The following is a 25,678-nucleotide window of genomic DNA, read 5'->3' as shown; positions in this document are numbered from 1 at the left end:
GAGAGCAGCGAGTGCTGGGTACATACACACAGAGAACGGCGAGTGCTGGGTACATACACACAGAGAACGACGAGTGCTGGATACATACACACAGAGAGCGGCGAGTGCTGGGTACATACACACAGAGAGCGGCGAGTGCTGGATACATACACACAGAGAGCAGCGAGTGCTGGGTAAATACTCACAGAGAGCGACAAGTGCTGGATACATACACATAGAGAGCGGGGAGTGCTGGATACATACACACAGAGAGCGGCGAGTGCTGGGTACATACAGATAGAGAGCAGCGAGTACTGGGTACTTACACATAGAGAGCGGCGAGTGATGGGTACATACACACAGAGAACGGCGAGTGCTGTATACATACATACAGAGAGCGTCGAGTGCTGGATACATACACACAGAGAGCGGCGAGTGCTGGATACATACACACAGAGAGCGGCGAGTGCTGGATACATACACACAGAGAGCGGCGAGTACTGGATACATACACACTGAGAGCGGCGAGTGCTGGATACACACACATAGAGAGCGGCGAGTGCTGGGTACATACACACAGAGAGCGGCGAGTGCTGGATACACACACATAGAGAGCGGCGAGTGCTGGGTACATACACACAGAGAGCGGCGAGTGCTGGGTACATACACACAGAGAGCGGAGTGCTGGATACATACACATAGAGAGCGGCAAGTGCTGGATACACACACATAGAAAGCGGCGAGTGCTAGGTACATACACACAGAGAGCGGCGAGTGCTGGATACACACACATAGAGAGCGGCGAGTGCTGGGTACATACACACAGAGAGCGGCGAGTGCTGGGTACATACACACAGAGAGTGGAGTGCTGGATACATACACACAGAGAGCGGCGAGTGCTGGTACATACACACAGAGAGCGGCGAGTGCTGGATACATACACACAGAGAGCGGCGAGTGCTGGATATATACACACAGAGAGCGGCGAGTGCTGGATACATACACACAGAGAGCGGTGAGTGCTGGATACATACACACAGAGAGCGGCGAGTGCTGGATACACACAGAGAGCGGTGAGTGCTGGGTACATACACACAGAGCGGCAAGTGCTGGGTACATACACACAGAGAGCGGCGCGTGCTGGATACATACACATAGAGAGCGGCGAGTGCTGGATACATACACATAGAGAGCGGCGAGTGCTGGATACATACACACAGAGAGCGGCGAGTGCTGGATACATACACATAGAGAGCGGCGAGTGCTGGATACATACACATAGAGAGCGGCGAGTGCTGGATACATACACATAGAGAGCGGCGAGTGCTGGATACATACACATAGAGAGCGGCGAGTGCTGGATACATACACACAGAGAGCGGCGAGTGCTGGATACATACACACAGAGAGCGGCGAGTGCTGGATACATACACACAGAGAGCGGCGAGTGCTGGATACATACACACAGAGAACGGCGAGTGCTGGATACACACAGAGAGCGGCGAGTGCTGGATACATAAACACAGAGAGTGGCGAGTGCTGGGTACATACACACAGAGAACGGCGAGTGCTGGATACATACACACAGAGAACGGCGAGTGCTGGATACACACAGAGAGCGGCGAGTGCTGGATACATACACATAGAGAGCGGCGAGTGCTGGGTACATACACACAGAGAACGGCGAGTGCTGGATACATACACACAGAGAGCGGCGAGTGCTGGATACACACAGAGAGTGGCGAGTGCTGGATACATACACACAGAGAGCGGCGAGTGCTGGATACACACAGAGAACGGCGAGTACTGGATACACACAGAGAGCGGCGAGTGCTGGATACACACAGAGAGTGGTGAGTGCTGGGTACATACACTCAGAGCGGCGAGTGCTGGATACACACAGAGAACGGCCAGTGCTGGATACACACAGAGAGTGGCGAGTGCTGGGTACACACAGAGAGTGGCGAGTGCTGGGTACATACACACAGAGAGCGGCGAGTGCTGGATACATACACATAGAGAGCGGCGAGTGCTGGATACATAAACATAGAGAGCGGCGAGTGCTGGATACATAAACATAGAGAGCGGCGAGTGCTGGATACATACACATAGAGAGCGGCGAGTGCTGGATACATACACATAGAGAGCGGCGAGTGCTGGATACATAAACATAGAGAGCGGCGAGTGCTGGGCACATACACACAGAGAGCGGCGAGTGCTGGATACACATAGAGAGCGGCGAGTGCTGGGCACATACACACAGAGAACGGCGAGTGCTGGATACACATAGAGAGCGGCGAGTGCTGGGCACATACACATAGAGAGCGGCGAGTGCTGGGTACATACACACAGAGAGCGGCGAGTGCTGGATACATAAACATAGAGAGCGGCGAGTGCTGGATACATACACACAGAGAACGGCGAGTGCTGGATACACACAGAGAACGGCGAGTGCTGGATACACACATAGAGCGAGTGCTGGATACACACAGAGAATGGCGAGTGCTGGATACACACAGAGAACGGCGAGTGCTGGATACATACACAGAGAGCGGCGAGTGCTGGGTACACACAGAGAGTGGCGAGTGCTGGGTACACACAGAGAGCGGCGAGTGCTGGATACATACACATAGAGAGCGGCGAGTGCTGGATACATAAACATAGAGAGCGGCGAGTGCTGGATACATAAACATAAAGAGCGGCGAGTGCTGGGCACATACACATAGAGAGCGGCGAGTGCTGGATACATACACATAGAGAGCGGCGAGTGCTGGATACATAAACATAGAGAGCGGCGAGTGCTGGATACATACACACACAGAGCAGCGAGTGCTGGATACATACACACAGAGAACGGCGAGTGCTGGATACACACAGAGAACAGCGAGTGCTGGATACACACAGAGAACGGCGAGTGCTGGATACATACACACAGAGAGCGGCGAGTGCTGGATACATACACACAGAGAGCGGCGAGTGCTGGATACATACACACAGAGAGCGGCGAGTGCTGGATACATACACACAGAGAGCGGCGAGTGCTGGATACATACACACAGAGAACAGCGAGTGCTGGATACACACAGAGAACGGCGAGTGTTGGATACATACACAGAGAGCGGCGAGTGCTGGATACACACAGAGAGCGGCGAGTGCTGGATACATACACAGAGAACAGCGAGTGCTGGATACACACAGAGAGCGGCGAGTGCTGGATACATACACAGAGAGCGGCGAGTGCTGGATACACACAGAGAGCGGCGAGTGCTGGATACACACAGAGAGCAGCGAGTGCTGGATACATACACAGAGAGCGGCGAGTGCTGGATACATACACAGAGAGCGGCGAGTGCTGGATACATACACAGAGAGCGGCGAGTGCTGGGTACATACACAGAGAGCGGCGAGTGCTGGGTACATACACAGAGAACAGCGAGTGCTGGATACACACAGAGAGCGGCGAGTGCTGGATACATACACACAGAGAACGGCGAGTGCTGGATACACATAGAGAGCGGCGAGTGCTGGATACACACAGAGAGCGGCGAGTGCTGGATACATACACACAGAGAGCGGCGAGTGCTGGGTACATACACAGAGAGCGGCGAGTGCTGGGTACATGCACAGAGAACGGCGAGTGCTGGATACACACAGAGAGCGGCGAGTGCTGGATACACACAGAGAGCGGCGAGTGCTGGATACATACACAGAGAGCGGCGAGTGCTGGGTACATACACATAGAGAGCAGCGAGTGCTGGGTACATACACAGAGAGCGGCGAGTGCTGGATACATACACATAGAGAGCAGCGAGTGCTGGGTACATACACAGAGAACGGCGAGTGCTGGATACATACACACAGAGAACGGCGAGTGCTGGATACACACAGAGAGCGGCGAGTGCTGGATACATACACACAGAGAGCGGCGAGTGCTGGATACATACACATAGAGAGCGGCGAGTGCTGGGTACATACACACAGAGAACGGCGAGTGCTGGATACATACACACAGAGAACGGCGAGTGCTGGATACATACACACAGAGAGCGGCGAGTGCTGGATACATACACACAGAGAGCGGCGAGTGCTGCATACATACACACAGAGAGCGGCGAGTGCTGGATACATACACAGAGAGCGGCGAGTGCTGGATACATACACACAGAGAGCGGCTAGTGCTGGATACATACACAGAGAGCGGCGAGTGCTGGATACATACACACAGAGAGCGGCGAGTGCTGGGTACATACACACAGAGAGCGGCGAGTGCTGGATACATACACAGAGAGCGGCGAGTGCTGGATACATACACAGAGAGCGGCGAGTGCTGGGTACATACACAGAGAGCGGCGAGTGCTGGATACATACACACAGAGAGCGGCGAGTGCTGAATACATACACACAGAGAGCGGCGAGTGCTGGATACATACACACAGAGAGCGGCGAGTGCTGGATACACACAGAGAGCGGCGAGTGCTGGGTACACACAGAGAGCGGCGAGTGCTGGATACACACAGAGAGCGGCGAGTGCTGGATACATACACACAGAGAGCGGCGAGTGCTGGGTACATACACACAGAGAACGGCGAGTGCTGGGTACATACACACAGAGAACGGCGAGTGCTGGATACATACACAGAGAGCGGCGAGTGCTGGATACATACACATAGAGAGCGGCGAGTGCTGGGTACATACACACAGAGAACGGCGAGTGCTGGATACATACACAGAGAGCGGCGAGTGCTGGATACATACACATAGAGAGCGGCGAGTGCTGGGTACATACACACAGAGAGCGGCGAGTGCTGGATACATACACAGAGAGCGGCGAGTGCTGGATACATACACAGAGAGCGGCGAGTGCTGGGTACATACACAGAGAGCGGCGAGTGCTGGGTACATACACAGAGAGCGGCGAGTGCTGGATACACACAGAGAGCGGCGAGTGCTGGGTACACACAGAGAGCGGCGAGTGCTGGATACACACAGAGAGCGGCGAGTGCTGGATACATACACACAGAGAGCGGCGAGTGCTGGGTACATACACACAGAGAACGGCGAGTGCTGGATACATACACATAGAGAGCGGCGAGTGCTGGGTACATACACAGAGAGCGGCGAGTGCTGGATACATACACACAGAGAGCAGCGAGTGCTGAATACATACACACAGAGAGCGGCGAGTGCTGGATACATACACACAGAGAGCGGCGAGTGCTGGATACACACAGAGAGCGGCGAGTGCTGGGTACACACAGAGAGCGGCGAGTGCTGGATACACACAGAGAGCGGCGAGTGCTGGATACATACACACAGAGAGCGGCGAGTGCTGGGTACATACACACAGAGAACGGCGAGTGCTGGGTACATACACACAGAGAACGGCGAGTGCTGGATACATACACAGAGAGCGGCGAGTGCTGGATACATACACATAGAGAGCGGCGAGTGCTGGGTACATACACACAGAGAACGGCGAGTGCTGGATACATACACAGAGAGCGGCGAGTGCTGGATACATACACATAGAGAGCGGCGAGTGCTGGGTACATACACACAGAGAGCGGCGAGTGCTGGATACATACACAGAGAGCGGCGAGTGCTGGATACATACACAGAGAGCGGCGAGTGCTGGGTACATACACAGAGAGCGGCGAGTGCTGGGTACATACACACAGAGAGCGGCGAGTGCTGGGTACATACACACAGAGAACGGCGAGTGCTGGATACATACACATAGAGAGCGGCGAGTGCTGGGTACATACACAGAGAGCGGCGAGTGCTGGATACATACACACAGAGAGCGGCGAGTGCTGAATACATACACACAGAGAGCGGCGAGTGCTGGATACATACACACAGAGAGCGGCGAGTGCTGGATACACACAGAGAGCGGCGAGTGCTGGGTACACACAGAGAGCGGCGAGTGCTGGATACACACAGAGAGCGGCGAGTGCTGGATACATACACACAGAGAGCGGCGAGTGCTGGGTACATACACACAGAGAACGGCGAGTGCTGGGTACATACACACAGAGAACGGCGAGTGCTGGATACATACACAGAGAGCGGCGAGTGCTGGATACATACACATAGAGAGCGGCGAGTGCTGGGTACATACACACAGAGAGCGGCGAGTGCTGGATACATACACAGAGAGCGGCGAGTGCTGGATACATACACAGAGAGCGGCGAGTGCTGGGTACATACACAGAGAGCGGCGAGTGCTGGATACATACACAGAGAGCGGCGAGTGCTGGGTACATACACAGAGAGCGGCGAGTGCTGGGTACACACAGAGAGCGGCGAGTGCTGGATACACACAGAGAGCGGCGAGTGCTGGATACATACACATAGAGAGCGGCGAGTGCTGGGTACATACACACAGAGAGCGGCGAGTGCTGGATACATACACAGAGAGCGGCGAGTGCTGGGTACATACACAGAGAGCGGCGAGTGCTGGGTACACACAGAGAGCGGCGAGTGCTGGATACACACAGAGAGCGGCGAGTGCTGGGTACACACAGAGAGCGGCGAGTGCTGGATACACACAGAGAGCGGCGAGTGCTGGATACATACACACAGAGAGCGGCGAGTGCTGGGTACATACACACAGAGAACGGCGAGTGCTGGATACATACACATAGAGAGCGGCGAGTGCTGGGTACATACACACAGAGAGCGGCGAGTGCTGGGTACATACACACAGAGTTATTGGCACAGTGTTATGCGGGAACCTACCGCTGGCACACTGTTATGTGGGCACCTATTGCTGGCACGCTGTTATGGGGTCACCTGCTGTGGGCGCATTGTTATGGGGCAACATGTTGCTGTCACACTGTTATGGGACATCTGCTGCTGGCACGCTTTTATTGGCACACTGTTATGGGGGAACCTGCCGCTGGCACACTGTTAAGGGGCACCTATTGCTGGCACGCTGTTATGGGGGCACATGTTGCTGGCACACTGTTATGGGGGCCCCGGCTGCTGGCACACTATTATAAGGGTATCTGCTGCTGACACGCTGTTATGGGGGCACCTGCTGCTGGCACACTGTTATGGGACATCTGCTGCTGGCACGCTTTTATTGGCACACTGTTATGGGGGAACCTGCCGCTGGCACACTGTTAAGGGGCACCTATTGCTGGCACGCTGTTATGGGGGCACATGTTGCTGGCACACTGTTATGGGGGCCCCGGCTGCTGGCACACTATTATAAGGGTATCTGCTGCTGGCACACTGTTATGGGGGCCCCGGCTGCTGGCACACTATTATAAGGGTATCTGCTGCTGGCACACTGTTATGGGGGCACCTGCTGCTGGCACACTGTTATGGGGCATCTGCTGCTGGCACACTGTTATGGGGCATCTGCTGCTGGCACACTGTTATGGGGCATCTGCTGCTGGCACACTGTTATGGGGCATCTGCTGCTGGCACACTGTTATGGGGTCACCCGTGTCTTGCTGGTGGGGGTCTTGTGGAGCATGTGCTGTGTTGCTGGGGATGTGGCAGGCCTATAACCCAGCTTCTCCCATACCCGGCATTTCCAGCTGGCCGCAGTGGCAGGGGTGATGTGCTATAACACTACATGGCGGTGCCTGTGCCAGAGGTCGGTGCAGACCTCGGGCGCACCATGGTGGGTGGGTTCATGTGATGGTGGGTGGGTGTAATATTTGTGACCCTCACAAGGAGGAAGTGGCCGCCTCAGCCTCCACTTCCTCTGTGCGGGGACCGGGCGGTGATGCAATGCGGGCTTTTGGGCTGTGACTCGGGGAGGGGCAGGGGGCGCCGCTGCCTGGTGCCTGCGTGTCTGTCTCCGCACCGCCGCTGCCCCCTCCCCTGGAGGCCGTGCCCGCGGATCAGGAAGGAGACGCTCGTCAGATGCAGTGCTGCCATCATGGGCACAGCTGCTGTGCTGGGGCTGCTGGCGGCTCTGCTGCTGCCCATCACCAGGACACGGGGCTCCACCATCACCAGCGCCAAGCCGTCCATTAATGACAGGCCGGTCATAGGTGAGCGCTCTCCCCATCCTCGCGTGGGTCGTAGATAGGTGCTCGTCTGGTAGTGGTGTGGGCACTCTGGGACTTCTAGTTCTCCAGTATACATGGCATATATGTGTAGGTCACTCCTTATTACCATGGGTAATGTATACACGGCCCTGACTGTGCCAATCCTGGGGTGATGGCAGATCCTGAGCATCTACTGAGCCCCGATCCGTCCTTGTGGTTGGCTATAATGTGCCGCCTTCTGGTACTGCGCTCATTTATCAGGTACAATACTACAGCTGGGTGTGAACAGCGGCCAATGTGACACGGATCGGTGTATGGCCGAATGTCTCGTGGCTCCAACTCTGGCTCCTATTGGTACCAGAAGTCATCATTAATACTGAGCCGCTTTATATGGACGTTATTCAGCGTTACATGACATCTCGCCCGCGGTCTGCAGAACGCGACGTTACCGGAAACTTCCATCAATCAGTGCTTTGATCTCTGTACGAAGTGTGAGCCATGTATGATCTGTGGTTTTATCTGCCCACAGTCTCCGATAATGGAGGAATACGCAGCGGCCACACAACGACTTACCAACGATCACGGCCAGGTCGTATCGCTGGTCGTGATCGTTGGTAAGTCGTTTAGTGTAAGGCCATGTTCACACGTTCCTGATTTCCCTGCTGTTTTTTCTGCACTTAAAACCGCAGCTCTTGGCAGAAAACGCAGGTGCGATTTTTGGTGCGTTTTTGATGCGTTTTTTGATGCGGTTTTTAGTGCGGTTTTTTTATGCAGTTTTCTCTGCAGAGTCTGTGTGTTTTCTACGAAGTTTTTTTAGGGTTAAAATGGCTGAAAATACCCTGCCCCTACCCCTAACCCTAACCCTACCCCTAACCCTAGTTCTAACTGTAGTGGGGAAAAAAAAAAATAAATTCTTTATTTTATTATTGTTACTACCTATGGGGGTGATAAAGGGGGGGGGGGGGGTCATTTACCTTTTTTCTTATTTTGATCACTGTGAGGTTATCACAGTGATCAAAATGTGCCTGGAACGAATCTGCCGGCCGGCAGATTCGGCAGGCGCACTGCGCATGCGCCCGCCATTTTGGAAGATGGCGGCACCCAGGGAGAAGACGGCCGGACGGACACCGGGAGGCCCGGTAAGTATAAGGGGGGAAGATGAGGGCACAGGGGGGGCGTCGGAGCATGGGGGGGTGGGATTGGAGCCCGGGGGGGCAGCCACACTCCGCCCATGCACTTCCTGCTGCAGCGGTTCTGCACCACAAAGCGCAGAAAACCCGCAGATATTTTTTTCGTCTGCGGGTTTTACTGCGGGTTTGACCTCACAATGGAGGTCTATGGGTGCAGAACCGCTGCAGTTCTGCACAAAGAAGTGACATGGTCCTTCTTTTTTACCGCAGCTATTCAGCGCGGCTTTTTTAGTGCATTTCCGTATCATGTGCACAGCGGTTCCTGTTTTCCATAGGGTACATTGTACTGTACCCTGCATGGAAAACAGCTGCGAACCCGCAGCGGCAAAATCGCGGCGGTTCCGCAGTTAAAAACGCACTGTGTGAACATGGCCTAAAGGTACCTTTATCTTGACCCATAACATTTGTGTAAGTACCGTCACACATAACGATATCGTTAACGATATCGTTGCAACGTCACGCTTTTTGTGACGTAGCAACGATTCCGCTAACGATCTCGTTATGTGTGACAGCGACCAACGATCAGGCCCCTGCTGGAGATCGTTGGTCGTTGGGGAATGATCAGGACCATTTTTTGGTCGCTGATCACCCGCTGTCATCGCTGGATTGGCATGTGTGATGCCGATCCAGCGATGTGTTCACTTGTAACCAGGGTAAATATCAGGTTACTAAGCGCAGGGCCGCGCTTAGTAACCCGATATTTACCCTGTTTACCATTGTAAAAGTTAAAAAAAAAACAGTACATACTCACATTCTGATGTCTGTCACGTCCCCCGGTGTCCACAGTGTCAGTGCCGGCTGTAAAGCAGAGTACAGCGATGACGTCACCGCTGTTACTGCCGGCGCTGACACTGTGCAGGGAAACTCTTGGCAGCAGCGAGTGCATTAGCAGTGCTCTTGCCTAAAGCAGTTTTAACCCTGTGGACGCCGGCGGGGGACGTGACAGACATCAGAATGTAAGTATGTAGTGGTTTTTTTTTTTTTTACTTTTACAACGGTAACCAGGGTAAATATCGGGTTACTAAGCGCAGCCCTGCACTTAGTAACCCGATGTTTACCCTGGTTACCCGGGTGCTGCAGGGGGACTTGGCATCGTTGAAGACAGTTTCAACGATGCCGAAGTCGTTCCCCTGATCGTTGGTCGCTGGAGAGAGCTGTCTGTGTGACAGCTCCCCAGAGACCACACAACGACTTACCAACGATCACGGCCAGGTCGTATCGCTGGTTGTGATCGTTGGTATGTCGTTTAGTGTGACTAAGCCGTCCTTCATCACGTCTGCTCCCGATACGTGCCCGTTATAACCTATGGTGACTTCACCTGTCCGTGTGACCCGCACTGAGACATGTCCATGTTTCTCCAGAAACACGGATGACAAGGGATAATACAAGTCTGCGGGTCCCTGAGAAAACACGTACAGCACGTGGACGGTGTCAGTGTGCTCTGTGTGTGCTGTGCGGGTTTAACATTGCAATGTATAGGGGAAGCTTTGTCATTTCATTCTTTAGCCGTACTGGAAAAATCACTGATGACGCAATGACCCAAAATACTGATAACGGCACTGCTTTTTCCCGGTACCTGCCTTATATGGACGTATGAAGGAGGCCTAAGATTGTATTTGTTTAGGACCTCCGTCACTTCTAAAAATTTACATATATAGCTTTATGCATGTTATTTCCTTATCCCTGTGGTGTCCGTCTCCTGTGTCTTGTTCATCATCAAGTGCGGCAGCGGGTGGGTGATAGACATCTAGTCACCCACCCGGTCTGCCCTCCTGCATATATCGGGGTGACGATGACTTTCCGTCTTCAATCCTTGACAGCTACCAATATCATCACTTCTTTTCTGTTTTCTCAGAGCTCTAAAACGAGAATTCCGTTTTTTCCTCTCAGAGATTTCTCTTGTGTTATCAGTGGGGAACTTTCTAAAAAAAATGATCTCTAAGATAAAGTATGATTGTTATCTGTAGTAACCAGCTCTCGCTTCTTATAGGCTTATTTTGAAAAAAAAAATCCCGTTATTATCGCTATCCCTATAACAACGGTGTTCATATTTTTCTCTCATAGCTTGTTGTGGAGATCTTCAAGATCTGCCAGAGTTTGGTCCTACATCCTGTTCTTCTGACACGGAGACTTATAAAAGTGAACCTTCTTTTTGAAGTTTGTAGTGTACTTTATGTTAGAAGCTGACCACTAATGGCCACCTTCTCCACCGTCAGGCCAGTAAATGAAGCAGGGTCTTAATAAGCGGTCACCATGGCCGTTAATCATCAATTGACACAGAGCAATGTTGTGACCAGTATATGGGACCCAACCCTGAGAACATGGAGGAGGCTTCTAAGGGCTCCTTCTCACTTGCGTGAAATACGGCCGAGCCTCGCAGGTTAAAACCCGGCTCTGCCGCCGGCACTCCAGAGCGGAGCGTGCGGCTGCATAGCAATACATGGAGCTGCACGCTCCGCTCCCAAGTGCCGGGTTTTAACCTGCGAGACTCACACGTATTTCACGCAAGTGAGAAGGAGCCCAAACAGTCCATGTGGGTGAAGTAACTATAGGTAGCCTGAGCCATGCTTGGTTTAGGTCTCTGTTAGATGGCCCCTATTATGGCTGCAGTGTCTGGACCTCCTGCAGTTCTACTAAACTGGACCCACTGTCTTCCTGATCTGGTTCGGTCCAGTACTAGAAATATTGTGGCCATGACAGTCATAGACGGTCTGATATCTTATTGGTGAGATATTTGTCAGATTACAACCAAATACCGTCCAGGCCCCTTCCTTCTGGTCACTTGCAGGTCTTGGTTGCCACAGTAATGTTATGTTTCTCTGGCCATAAATGACAGCAGATGAAGGGACACTCCTTCACGATTGGACATGAGAAGTGTTGTCAGAAGTAAATGACGACGTCAGAAGATGTACTAGAAGTGGCACATCAGCCGGAAGAAAACATTTCTGACTCGTGATGATGGAAACGAGTAGAACAGGTTCCAGGAGAGATTCCTATTTCAGGATTCATGTTGATTATTTTTTCACGCCTACACTGTTGGCAGCAAATTACATGGGTATAAATAAATGTCACGTGGATGATTAATCCACAAATTAAGCATTATTTCCATTCTAATAAAACTTAATAAGTAAGATAAGTGACACTTTAACTTTACATAGTCTAGGATAAAAGCAAAATGAGCAAATCCTCCACAGTAAATAAATAGTAATAATACTTGTAAATAACATAGGGGACTTAGTTGACTATTTTGTGAAAGGAAAAAAAAGCATAAAAGCCACATTAATTAGATCCTATCCGAATATGTAGTAATAATACATCAGCATGGCGGCTCAGGGGCTAGCGGGATCGTGGGTTCAAATCCCACCAAGGACAACATCTGCAAGGAATTTCTATGTTCTCCCTGTGTTTGCGTGGGTTTCCTCCAGGTTCTGTGGTTTCCTCCCACAGAAGACATAATGATAGGGAATGGAGATCCAATGAGGACAGTGATAATAAAGTCTGTAAAGCGCTGTGCAATTAATGGCGCTATATAAATGAGTAAAATAAATTATACTAAAAATAAATAGAAATGTGAGGCTATGTGCACACGTTGCGGATTCTCTGCGGATCCGCAGCGTTTTTTGGGGTGCAGAAATGCAGCGTGCAGCAGATCCGCAATTGATTTACAGTACAATGTAAATCAATGAGAAAAAAAAAAGCTGTGCACACGTTGCGAAAAATCTGCTGCGGAAACGCTGCGGTTTAAAAGAAGTAGCATGTCACTTCTTTTTTGTGAATCTGCAGCGTTTTTGTACCCATTCCATTATAGAAAACCGCAGGGGTAAAAAACGCAGCAAATCCGCAAAAAGAACGCAGCAAAAACACACCAAAAAACGCTGCGGATCCGCACAAAAAAATGCGACAAATCCGCAGCTGCGTTTTCTGCCAGGAGAGGCAGAATCCGCACCAGAAATTCCTAAGCCTAATCCGCAACGTGTGCACATAGCCTAATACAGTTTTTCTGATTCGCTGTGTCGCTTGCAGGGCATTGCAGTAGCTTAGGTATCCCTGGTTACAGCCACTCATATACAGGTGTTTCTCACAAAATTAGAATATCATCAAAAAGTTAATTTATTTCAGTTCTTCAATACAAAAAGTGAATCTCATATATAGAGTCATTACAAACAGAGTGATCTATTACAAGTGTTTATTTCTGTTAATGTTGATGATTATGGCTTACAGCCAATGAAAACCCCAAAGTCATTTTCTCAGTAAATTAGAATAATTAATAAAAAAACACCTGCAAAGGCTTCGTAAGCGTTTAAAAGGGTCCCTCAGTCGGTTTCAGTAGGCTCCACAATCACGGGGAAGACTGCTGACTTGACAGATACCCAGAAGGCAGTCATTGACATACTCCACAAGGAGGGTAAGCCACAAAAGGTCATTGCTAAAGAAGCTGGCTGTTCAGAGTGCTGTATCCAAGCATATTAATGGAAAGTTGAGTGGAAGGAAAAAGTGTGGTAGAAAAAGGTGCACAAGCAACCGGGATAACTGCAGCCTTGAAAGGATTGTTAACAAAAGGCCATTCAAAAAATTTGGGTGAGATTCACCAGGAGTGGACTGCTGCTGGAGTCATTGCTTCATGAGCCACCACACACAGACGTGTCCAGGACATGGGCTACAAGTGTCACATTCCTTGTGTCAATCCACTCATGACCAATAGAAACACCAGAAGAGTCTTACCTGGGCCAAGGAGAAAAGGAACTTGGCTGTTGCTCAGTGGTCCAAGGTGTTGTTTTCAGATGAAAGTAAATTTTGCATATCATCTGGAAATCAAGGTCTCAGAGTCTGGAGGAAGAGTGGTGGCCATAATGCAAGCTGCTTGAGGTCTAGTGTGAAGTTTCCACAATCAGTGATGGTTTGGGGAGCCATGTTATCTGCTGGTGTAGGTCCACTGTGTTTTATCAAGACCAAAGTCAGCTGGTCTTGATAAAACATGTTGATCGTAATGTTGTCAGTCATGTTGATCGTAAACAGATCAAGCAACTGACAGAATCTATGGATGGAAGGCTGCTGAGTGTCATCATAAAGAAAGGTGGCTATATTGGTCACACATTTTTGGGGGTTTTGTTTTTGAATGTCAGAAATGTTTATTTCTAAATTTTGTGTTATATTGGTTTACCTGGTGAAAATAAACAAGTGAGATGGGAATATATTTGGTTTTTATTAAGTTGCCTAATAATTCTGCACAGTAATAGTTACCTGCACAAACATATCCTCCTAAGATAGCCAAATCTGAAAAAAAAACACTCCAACTTCCAAAAATATTAGGCTTTGATATTTGAGTCTTTTGGGTTGATTGAGATCATAGTTGTTGATCAATAATAAAAATCTCTAAAATACAACTTGTCTAATAATTCTGCACCCAGTGTATTGTTGAGCGCAAGTGCTTGCTGCTCGAATTTGCATCAGGTGGTCGGGTATTCATGGATTATTGCCCTGCATGTTTGTTTTTTTTTGGTGTCTAACAGATGTTAAAGGTGTGACAGGACTCGATCATGTCACTTGAGCACTCGCGATATTTGGTGCATACCTGAGCACCCAATGCAAACTGGAGAAGCGAGCCCTTGCGTTCAACACTAATGACAACATATTCAATATGACAATATGTTATCAAATTCTGTGTCGTACCTGTGGGTTCAAAATGCTCACTATTCCCCTGGATAAAATTCATGATGGTTGTGGTTTCCAAAATGGGGTCACTTGGGGTTTTTCACTTTTTAGGCTAATAAGGGTCTCTGCAAACGTGACATAACATCCACTCTCGACATCCACTCTGTTGCGTTCAAAAAGTGAAATGGCGCTCCTTCCCCTCTGAGCCCTGAGGTGAGCCCAAACAATATATAGTTCCTCCACAAACTGGGTATCATTGTACTCAGGAGAAATTGCACAACAAATTTTGGGATCCGTTTTCTTCCATTACCCTTGTGAAAATAAAAAAAAAGTTTGGGTCTAAAGAAAATTTTTAGTGAGAAAAAAAAATTAAATGTTCATTTTTTTCCAACATTTCTTGTGGTTTTGTGTACCTTGAGGGTTGCAATTTTAAGAATGATGTCACTTGTGAGTACTTTTTGTCATTTGGGCCCCTCAAAGTCACTTCAAGTGTGAGGTGGTCCCCCCAAAAAAAATGGTTCTGTAAATCCTGTTGGAAAAATGAGAATTCGCTGGTCAACTTTTAACCCTTCTAATGTCCTAACAGCAAAAAAGAATGTTTTCATAATTGTGTTGATATAAAGTAGACATGTGGGAAATGTTATTAAATATTCTGTGTGACACATCTCTCTGATTTTATGTGCACAAAAATTAAAAGTTTGAAAATTGCTACATTTTTGCCAAATTTGCATTTTTTTCTCAGAATTGGTGGGATCTGTTGAAGAGTTCCAGAGTTATTACCTCATAAAGTGACAGTGGTCAGAATTGTAAAAATTGACCTTGTCATTAAGCTCAAAATTGGCTCTGTCACCGGTCACTAAGGGGTTAAAAACAGTCCTCAGTATTATGACCCTTAGAAATTAACCTCACACTGATTAGAGATCTAATAGGTGAATATATATAGAGAGAGAGAGAGAGAGCGAGCGAGCTCTGGCAAAAATTTAGAGACCACTGCAAAATTTTCAGTTTGTCTGATTTTTCTCTTTATAGGTATATTTTTGAGTAAAATGTCAATTGTTCTTTTATTCTATAAACTACTAACAACATGTCTCTGAATTTCCAAGCACTACGTTTTGTATTTATTTTGCTTTCAAAATATTTTATTGAATTTTGAACTTTAAGGTGGGGGGGGGGGGGGGGGGATAGATTAGGAAGGGGAGGGAGGGAGGGGGTGGGGTAAGGAGATAGGGGAAAAACAAACCCCCTAACATTAGGGGGGATAACAGATCTTACAGTTGAAATGTATGGAACATAATGAAACAGGAACTATGTACACTAATACCATCTGTAAACGTCACATTGCGTAATTCTTAATAGAATATAGATTGAGTCAACGGAAGTACAAAGATCAGGAATACCTTTATATGATTAATGAATGGAGCATGAACATGTCTAATATTTCATGTGATTGGGGTAGGGAATAGCTGATCCCATCTGGACCATTGTTTTGCAAATTTTGCACATTGGTTGTTTGCTATTGCAAAGTGGAACTCGTGTGATCTATGTAGGGAGATTCTTGAAATAATGTCTTTCATTGATGGTATTTGTTGACTTTTCCAAAGGGATGCAATATAATTTTTTGCCACTAAACATATATGAATTACCAATAGTTTCGAGTTGTGAGCGAGCTGATCGAGTCCAAGAGACAGTAGAGCATTTTGAGGCTGCAAAGCAAAGGGAGCATTGGTGAGTTTGCTAATCAATTCTCTAGAAATTTTCTTCCAGAGAGGGTTTATTGTTGGGCAACTCCAGAAGATATGCATCATGTCACCTCTTTGGCCGCATCCTCTCCAACATTGGGCAGAGTTTATAGAGTCCATATGTGCTAATCTGCTGGGGGTGTAGTACCATCGTGAAATTACTTTAAAATGGGTCTCTTGGAGAGTCATAGAGAGGGTGGATTGGTAAGAGGTATTAATAGCTTCCTCCCATTCTTCAGTTTTATATGTGTCCTTTAGGTCTTGTTCCCACTTAATCATTGGGGGGCTTTTAGAAAGATTGAAATCTGAGTTAAAGTTGTTATAGATAAATTTATGGCTCCAAAATATATAGTGTCCGACGTTATTTAGTAGTTTGATAGATGACTCTGATAGTTTGGGTCTGTCTCCTATGAAAGACCCTATATTTTTTTTTAAGGATCAGGAACTCGAAGAAGGAAGATGGGTGGATTTCATATTTGCTTTTTAGGGTTTGAAAGTTTATAAAAGTCTCCCCTGTGTATATGTCTCCAATTTTCTTTATTTTTGAATCTGCCCATAATTTAGGGAGGGTTTGGTTGATTATGGAGTAAACCAAGGAGATGGGAAAATCATTTAAGATAACCGAATGTTTTAAACCTTTTTTCTGATAGGATAGTTTCTTCCAGGCTATCGCCACCACTTGAAAGAGAGGATGCGATACTGAGTCTGGAAGGTTATTAAATATTGTTTTATGAATGATTAGTTTCGGGTGGCGGGTATTGTTTAATGCCGTCTCTAGGTCTATCCATACCGGCGGGGTTGTGTCTTGCAGCCAGTGAATACTCTGCTTTATTAATAGGGTGTAATAATGAGCTTTGAGGTTTGGGATATTAATCCCTCCATTAATTTTTCTTTTGTAAAGAGTTTGGGTAGCAGTTCTTGGTTTTTTGAGTTCCAAATGAAATCTTTAATCTGTGTCTGTAGATGGGTGAGACTGATATCTGGAAATGGGAGGGGTACACATCTAAGAATGTAGAGGAGTTTCGGTAGGATAAATAATCCCATTGTGAGGGTTCTACCCCACCATGACAATGTGTTGTCTCTATGGGCTAAGTTTTCTTTGTTTAATATCTCCCTTAAAAGATTAATATTTGATTTTATTGTCCCCTTCATTGTTTTGTTTATTAGAATGCCTAAATATTTGAATTCCTTTTCGCACCAATTCAAGAGGGTAGAGTTCTTTATGATTTGGGTTTGGTCTTTGTCTAGGCCCATGGGTGGTATATTAGACTTAGCTTCATTTTATTTTGAAGTTTGAAAGTGCGGAGAACCTTTCAATACTTAGTAACACCTCGGGGATTGAAATTTCTGGGTTGGACAGGGTTAATATGATATCGTCTGCGAAGAGTGTAATTTTATGGTGTCTAGTGTGTGTGGAGATACCTGAAATTTTATTGTTAGATCTTATCATTTCGGCCAAGGGCTCTATGGCTAAGTTAAACAGGATGGGTGAAAGAGGGCAACCCTGTCTGGTACCGTTTTGGATACAGAAGGGATCTGAGATTTGGCAATTGCAGCAGACGCTAGCCTTAGGTTCAGAGTATAAGGCCATGATATATGATATTATGTATTCGTCAAATCCAAATTTAGCTAAGCTCTCTCTCAGAAAGTCCCAGTTGACTCTGTCAAAGGCCTTCTCGGCGTCTAAAAATAAGAGGTATCTTATTTTTTCTGGCCCAGCTCATAATGTCGATGATTCTCCTGGTTGCGTCTGCCGGTTGCCTTCCTTTCACAAATCCCATCTGATCATTTGGTATCAGTCTTGTAATGACTAGGCTAATCCTGTCCGCTAGAATTTTTGAGTAAATTTTGACGTCAACATTTATCAAGGAGATGGGTCTAAAGTTCTCCATAGCCTCAGGGTCTCCTTTGGGTTTAGGGATCACCGATACCGTAGCCATCAACATTTCCGAAGGGAAGGAACCACCTTGGAAAATAAAATTAAAGGTTTCAGCTAGGTGTGGTGAGAGATTATTTGAAAAAGCCTTGTAATAGGCATTTGTGAACCCATCAGGGCCAGGGGATTTGTGAAGACCAAACTCTTTGATGACATTCTCTATTTCATCCGGAGTGACTGGGGCCTTAAGGGCGGTGAGCTCTTCTAGTGTTAGGGTAGGGAGATTTATTTGTGACAGAAATGCTTTGATTTTGTCAATTTTTCCTAATTTATCTATGGGATCGTTTTGTTTGGGATTAATGTTGTATAGTTTAGAGTAGAATAATGCAAACTCGTTTGCTATTTCCTTTGGGTGTGAAATTTTACCCGTCCCATCCAGCCTGTTGATTCTATTTATTCTATTGTTGATTCTTTTCTTTTTAATTTTGTTGGCCATGTATTTAGTTGGTTTATTATGGGAGGTGTAAAATCTATAGTTGGACATTTTTACTATATCATCGTATAGCGAGAACAATACCTCTCTCAGTTCCGTTCTTAATTTAGATAGTTCTGTTTGAGTATTTTGGGAGGGTGTGGTAATTTTCAGTATTTTATTTTCTATTGCCCGAATTTTATTTGATAGGTTTTGAATCTTTTTCCTATACTCTTTTTTTTCTTTAGAAGCTATTCCCATCAGCACTCCTCTAATTACTGCCTTATGAGCGCACCAGTTGTTGCATGGGTTTGTCATTTCTGATTTGTTATCTTTAAAATAATTATTTATGGCATTTTGGATTATTGTTTTGTTTACTGGATTATGCAGGGTTTTGGCACTACACCTCCAGACTCTGGCGTTTAGAAGAGGGGGACCCATTATAATTTTCCCGATGACTGGGGCATGGTCAGAGATTGTCCTATCCCCAATTGAGATTTCTTTAACTTTGGTCAAGGAATAGATATCGGTAACAATCAGGTCAATTCTCGAGGCCGTCTGGTGCGCGTCCGAGAAATGTGTGTACTCTCTGGAGTTTGCATTTAGACATCTGAAATTGTCAAACATCTCGTTTTTGTCCAACCAGACATTAAGGCAATCCGCGGCAGGCCTATTTTTAGAAGAAGAATCTAGTCTGTTGTCCGGGGTAATATTAAAGTCACCCAGTAAAAACAAACTTCCTCTCCTAACGTCTTCAATTTTTTTCATGACCTTATTCAAAAATGGGGTTTGACCTATGTTTGGCGCGTAGATGTTGGCGATTGTACACTCTTGGTCATTAATTTTGCATGTTAATATGTGAAAGCGGCCTTTTTTGTCCTTATATTCTCCCAAAGCCTCAAAAGGAGTGGAACTCTCTATTATTGTTAGTACCCCTGCTCTTTTCTCTGTGTTGCATGCCTCAAATATGTGTGGAAATTTATGGTGAGTGAAGTATGGATGATTACCTTCAAGAAACTTAGATTCCTGGATGCAAATGATGTTGGCCTTGGACCCGATCAGCTCCCTCCAGAGGGCGTGTCTTTTCCTCGGGTTGTTAAGACCCCTGACATTGTATGAAATTACGTTCATCTCCATTATTTTTTGTGTGCAAAGTGACTGAAAGAAAACAGTGGTAAGGTTGCTTAGAACAGTAGGCAGATATAGATAATAACAACTGTACAAAAATTCAGTATTTGACGATATTGTCTTTTTCCTGCAAAAGAAGAAATGGTTAACCGTGTGTAGTAACGCAAAAACTTATGTTCAGGTAGACCCAAAGAGATACTACCACCTCTCGACGGGAAACTCCTGTGGAAAGAAAACAGAGACAACATCCTAATAGCTGAAAATCTTAATCAAAGAACCCCCATTAGTGGCATTAATAACAGTTTTTCTCAATCTTTGGCTTTGGTGAAGGTTTCTTTGATCGAATGGATGAAATCCATTCCATCTCCTGGAGAATGGATTGGAATGATCCGCCCTCTAAAGTTCACCAGCAATTTTAGTGGGAAGCCCCATTTATAGGGTATTTCCTTCTCCCTGAGGATTGAGGTGACTCTGTTGAATTCTTTACGGCCTTTTAAAGTCTCTTTAGACAGGTCCGGGAAAACTTTTAAGTCTTTATAAGGTTCAGGGAAGAACTTATTTATTCTCAAGTAATTGAGGATTTTCTCCTTAGTTTGGTAAAAATGGATCCTTAAAATGGTGTCCCTTGGGACGTCCGAAGCAATTTTAGGCGGTCGAGGAAGTCTATGTGCTCTATCAATAATAAGGTCAGAAGGAGATAAGTCCGGAATTGCTGTCTTGAACATGTCTTGTATATGGTTTGAGAGATCATCTTGTTTAATTGATTCCGGCAGCCCTCTGATCTTTATGTTGTTTCGACGTCCCCTATCCTCAATGTCCGCCATTTTGACTTTTAATTTATGGACTTCCGCTGAAATATACTCTAAATCCACTGATGATTCAGCAGCTCCTCTTTCAAGTTTTTGGATCCTCTTTTCATGGTTTTCAATTTGTTTATTAATTTTGTTGTAGAATTTCTCAAACTGTTCATCTATGTCTTGTTTCTGTATTTGGAATTTTTTGTCTAGCATTATGCTAATTTTTTCAACGATGTCTACCGGGATGCCTTGATTTTGCAGATTTGTAGCAGGTTGGGCTCTTATAGGGCTTTCCCTTCTGGCTCTTTGCTTGTCAGGGCTTTGGTTAGGGCTACAATCGTTAAAGGATTCTTCAGATTCGCTGAGATCTTTCAGGTCCTCGTATTTTTCGCCTGACGCACCTGGCATATTCCTTTTGGAAGAAAAAGAAGAGTCCATTTCTTCTAATGAGTGGGGATTTACATCTGTTTTTGTCTTTCTTTTGACTATTGGATATTGGTTTATGTCTCTAGGAGGACATCTGGATCTGGCTCTGAGAGGGCTAGTGAGATTTGCTTGGTCTCTATGTGTTTTATAACTGCTGTATGTTTTATTCTGTTTAGCAGTGCTCTGGGATTTTGGTGATTGTTGGGGCTGCGTGGCCCCTTTTGTTTTGGAAAAGCTCATGATGAATGTTGTGGAATAACAGGTTGATACCGGGGGAACCCGGTGTGGGAGCCGCCGCTATTGTTGACCTATTAGCGGCTATGACGTGGCTCGATGACACTTTTATAAGTGCCTGTAGAGAAGGAGGAGGAAGGCCTCTAGTTGAGCGATGGTGTTGTCTTAGGTAGGACACTGAAGTGTCTTAATGCGCTGGAGCGTCGTAAATAGGTCACTTAGTGCGTCGTTAACGAATCGCTGGAGCGTTGCAATTATTCTGTTGGAGCGTCGAAGATTTCTGGAATGTCTTAGGTCGTTGGAGTGTTATGTTTCGCTGGAGCGTTTTTAATCACTGGAGCGTTATCGGCGGCTACCAGCGCGACGCTGCAGCTACCTGTCTGTGGAGAGACAGTTTACCGAGTGCTGGGACCGGGAGGCGGGGCTCTTACCTCCGGTTCAGAAGGCTCCGGCGGTGTCTGTGTCTCCGGTCCGTGAGGCTCACTAGTGGCTGGTATCGGTGAGTAGTCTCTGCTCTTCAGCCGCTTCACCGTACCCCTGTGCTGTACGGGCTGGGAGGCTCTTTGTTCGCCAGGTCTTGCCGCCGGTCGCGGTGGAGGGAAGAGGGGAGCGGTGGTCTCGGCTGTGTTTGGCTCTAGCTCCGGTCGGCGCTTCGGTCCATATTCGGTATGTTGTTTGGACCGGGGAGCAGAGGAGAGGGAGAAACTGGATTCCCGCCGCAGCCGCCGCATTGTGGGCTGAGGGGCCTTTGATCTGATCGTCGCTGCTTAGCGCTGTGAGGGCGGGAGGGAGACGTTTCTGCAGCGGTTGTCTCACCTCAGTCTCGGTGTTCGGGAGGTTCGATTAGGCCACTTGTTCCAAAGCTCCTTCTTAGTCCTAGAAGGGCCTCACTTTGTATGAGGAGTGGTTATGCTGCAGCCGTCAGGCTGGGGAAATCTAGGTCCCGGCTTCAGTGCTGCACCAGCTTTGTAGGCCTCAGCTTCTAAAGTCCTCAGATTTGGAAAATAAACGTCTAGAAAGGGGCTAGACTGTGTCCTGGACCATTCCCAAACACTTTTGGGGCTGGATGGCTTGATTAATGTCGCTTTTTAGTTGGATTGGGATGTTTGTCCCTGGAGCTCCTGAATCTACGTCCTCATGCTGCAGGCTCAGGCCACGCCCCCGTTTTGTATTTATTTTGTATTTATTTTCTGAAAATGAGAAATGGTCAAAATTACAAAAAAATGCATTGCTTGCAGACCTCGAATAGTGCAAAAAAACAAGTTCATAATCATTCAGAAACAACAATACTAATGTTTTAACTCAGGAAGAGTTCAGAAATCAATATTTTGTGGAATAACCATGATTTTTAATCACAGCTTTCAATCGTCTCGGCTTGATTTCCACCAGTATTTCACACTGCTTTTGGGTGACCTTATGCAACTCCTAGTACAAAAATTTAATCTGTATGAATCAAGCCACATACAAGGTTATCCTGGAAAAACAGTTGATTCCTTTTGCTCAGGCAATGTTCCCCAACTCTGAGGACTGGTTTTTCCAGTGAGACGATGCGCCATGCCACACAGCTAGGTCAATCAAGGTGTGGATGAAGGACCGCCACATCAAATCCCTGTCATGGGCAGCCCAATCTCCAGACCTGAACCCCATTGAAAACCTCTGGAAAGGTAATCAGGAGGACGATGGATAGTCACAAGCCATCAAAAAAAGTGAAACTGCTTAAATTTTTGTACCAGGAGTGGCATAAGGTCACCCAAAAGCAGTATGCAAGACTGGTGGAAAGCATGCCAAGACGCATGAAAGCTGTGATTAAATATCATGGTTATTCCACAAAATATTGATTTCTGAACTCTTCCTGAGTTAAAACATTAGTATTGTTGTTTCTAAATGATTATGAACTTCTTTTTTTGCATTTTTGAGGTCTGCAAGCAATGCATTTTTTTGTTATTTTGACCATTTCTCATTTTCAGAAAAGAAATATAAAATTTATTGCTAGGAACTTCGGAGACATGTTGTCAGTAGTTCATAGAATAAAATAACAGTTTACATTTTATTCAAAAGTATATCTATAAAGAGAAAAATCAGACAAACTGAAAATTTTACAGTAGTCTCTTAATTTTTGCCAGAGCTGTATATATCAGAAAATGTGGGTGCTCAAGGATCTCAAATCTCAGTTTTGAAAACTGCGTCACAGTCAGACTGTTGTAGTTGTCCATAGCAACCAATCAGATCTCAGCTTTCACTTTACCTCAGGAGATTCAATGCTGAAAGATGCACTCTGGTTGCTATAAGCAGCCAGAACAATCTTACTGTGAGGCAATTCTCATAAATGAGACCCCATTTTCTTCTGCAGCAGCCGTTGCTATAATTACAAACGTTAGAGCAACTTATTAGGTTGCCCCACCTTAGTGACTATGTGATTGCTGCCCCTTTAAGTGCAACTCTTCAGGCACTGTCGTTTTAATTCTTTAAGACCCTTTGGGCAAAAAATGTGGTTCTGCATTCAACAGGCAGAAACCCATTTTCTCATTTTTTGTTTTCTATTGAAGGTGTGGATATTTCCAGTTTTAATGTTGGCAGTCTTTTTTGTCAGGTGATAAGGACGGGCTGTGCAAAATTTCACTTAAAATTTTTGGGTCATAAAATGTGTTTTTTTTTTTTTTTTTTTTACTCAATGGGCTACCACATACAAATTCTCTGCTTTATACAAGTGCTTCTCACAAAATTAGAATATCATCAAAACGTTATTACCGTATATACTCGAGTATAAACCGAGAAAACTTAATGACTCGAGCAGAGAAAACTTAATGACTCAAGTATAAGCCCAGGGTGGAAAATGCAGCAGCTACCGGTAAATGTCAAAAGTAAAAATAGATACCAATTAAAGTAAAATTAATTGAGACATCAGTAGGTTAAGTGTTTTTGAATATCCATATTGAATCAGGAGCCCCATATAATGCTCCATACAGTTTATGATGGGCTTCGTAAGATGCTCCATATTAAAATATGCCCCATATAATGCTGCACAAATGCTGATCATGGCCCCATAAGATGCTGCATAGACACATTTGCCCCGTATAATGCTCCACAAATGTGGATTATAGCCCCATAAGATGCTCCATAGAGATATTTGTCCCATATAATGCTGCACATGGCCCCATAAGATGCTCCATACAGATAATTGCCCCATATAATGCTGCACATGGCCCCATTCAGACGTTTGCCCCATGTAATGTTGCACATGGCCCCATAAGATGCTCCATACAGACATTTGCCCCATATGCTGTTGCTGCGATTAAAAAAATCACATACTCACCTCTCAGGCCCCGGCACTTGCTATATTCACCTGCTCCGCGTTCCATCGCCAACCGCCGCTGTGTCTTCCCCGTCCTCTGCACCTACGTTCAGGCAGAGGGCGTCGCGTTCTAATCGTGTCATCGCCCCCTCTGACCTGAGCATCAATGCAGAGGACGGGGAAGACACAGCGGCACCGACGGTGGAACGGGGAACAGGTGAATATAGCGCACTGAGTTATACTCACCTGCTCCTGGCACCGTCGCTGCACGTCTGTTCCCCGGTGCCGGCAGCTTCTTCCTGTAGTGAGCGGTCACATGGTACCTCCCTATGGGAGTGGAGTCGGGCCCATATTCATTACTGTAATGAGCAGTAGCATGTGACCGCTCACTACAGGATGAAGCTGCCGGTGCCGGGGAAAAGACGTGCAGGGACTGTGCCAGGAGCAGGTGAGTATTATTGCACAGCTCCGCTCCACCTCCCCTGCCGACTCCTGCGTATGACTCGAGTATAAGCTGAGAGGGTTACTTTCGGCCCCAAAAAGTGGGCTGAAAATCTCGGCTTATACTCAAGTATATATGGTATATTTCAGTTCTTCAATACAAAAATTGAAACTCTTATTGTATAGAGTCATTACAGAGTGATCTATTACAAGTGTTTATTTCTATTAATGTTATGATTAATGATTATGGCTTACAGCCAATGAAAACCCAAAAGTCATTATCTCAGTAAATTAGAATACTTTATAACACCAGCTTGAGAAATGACTTTAATATCCAAAATGGTGGCCTTCTGAAATGTATATTCAGTAAATGCACTCAACACTTGGTCGAGGCTCCTTTTGCATCAATTACTGCATCAATGCAGCGTGGCATGGAGGCGATC

General features: G+C 46.6%; 1 protein-coding gene across 1 annotated transcript in view; it reads left to right on the top strand.

Moving 5' to 3' along the window:
- Positions 1-7,668: 7,668 nt before the first annotated feature.
- GGH (gamma-glutamyl hydrolase) overlaps positions 7,669-25,678 on the top strand; it is a 52,374-nt gene continuing 34,364 nt past the window's right edge. Inside the window, exon 1 of the mRNA XM_069731403.1 lies at positions 7,669-7,991. Within this exon, the coding sequence (XP_069587504.1) occupies positions 7,721-7,991 (271 nt within the window). The 5' untranslated portion in view covers positions 7,669-7,720. The remainder of the gene's footprint in view (positions 7,992-25,678) is intronic.

Source organism: Ranitomeya imitator, chromosome 6 (assembly GCF_032444005.1).
Source record: "Ranitomeya imitator isolate aRanImi1 chromosome 6, aRanImi1.pri, whole genome shotgun sequence".
Taxonomy (NCBI): Eukaryota; Metazoa; Chordata; class Amphibia; order Anura; family Dendrobatidae; genus Ranitomeya; species Ranitomeya imitator.
Note: the sequence above shows the minus strand (reverse complement) of the source record. Positions and strands in the feature narration are given on the sequence as shown.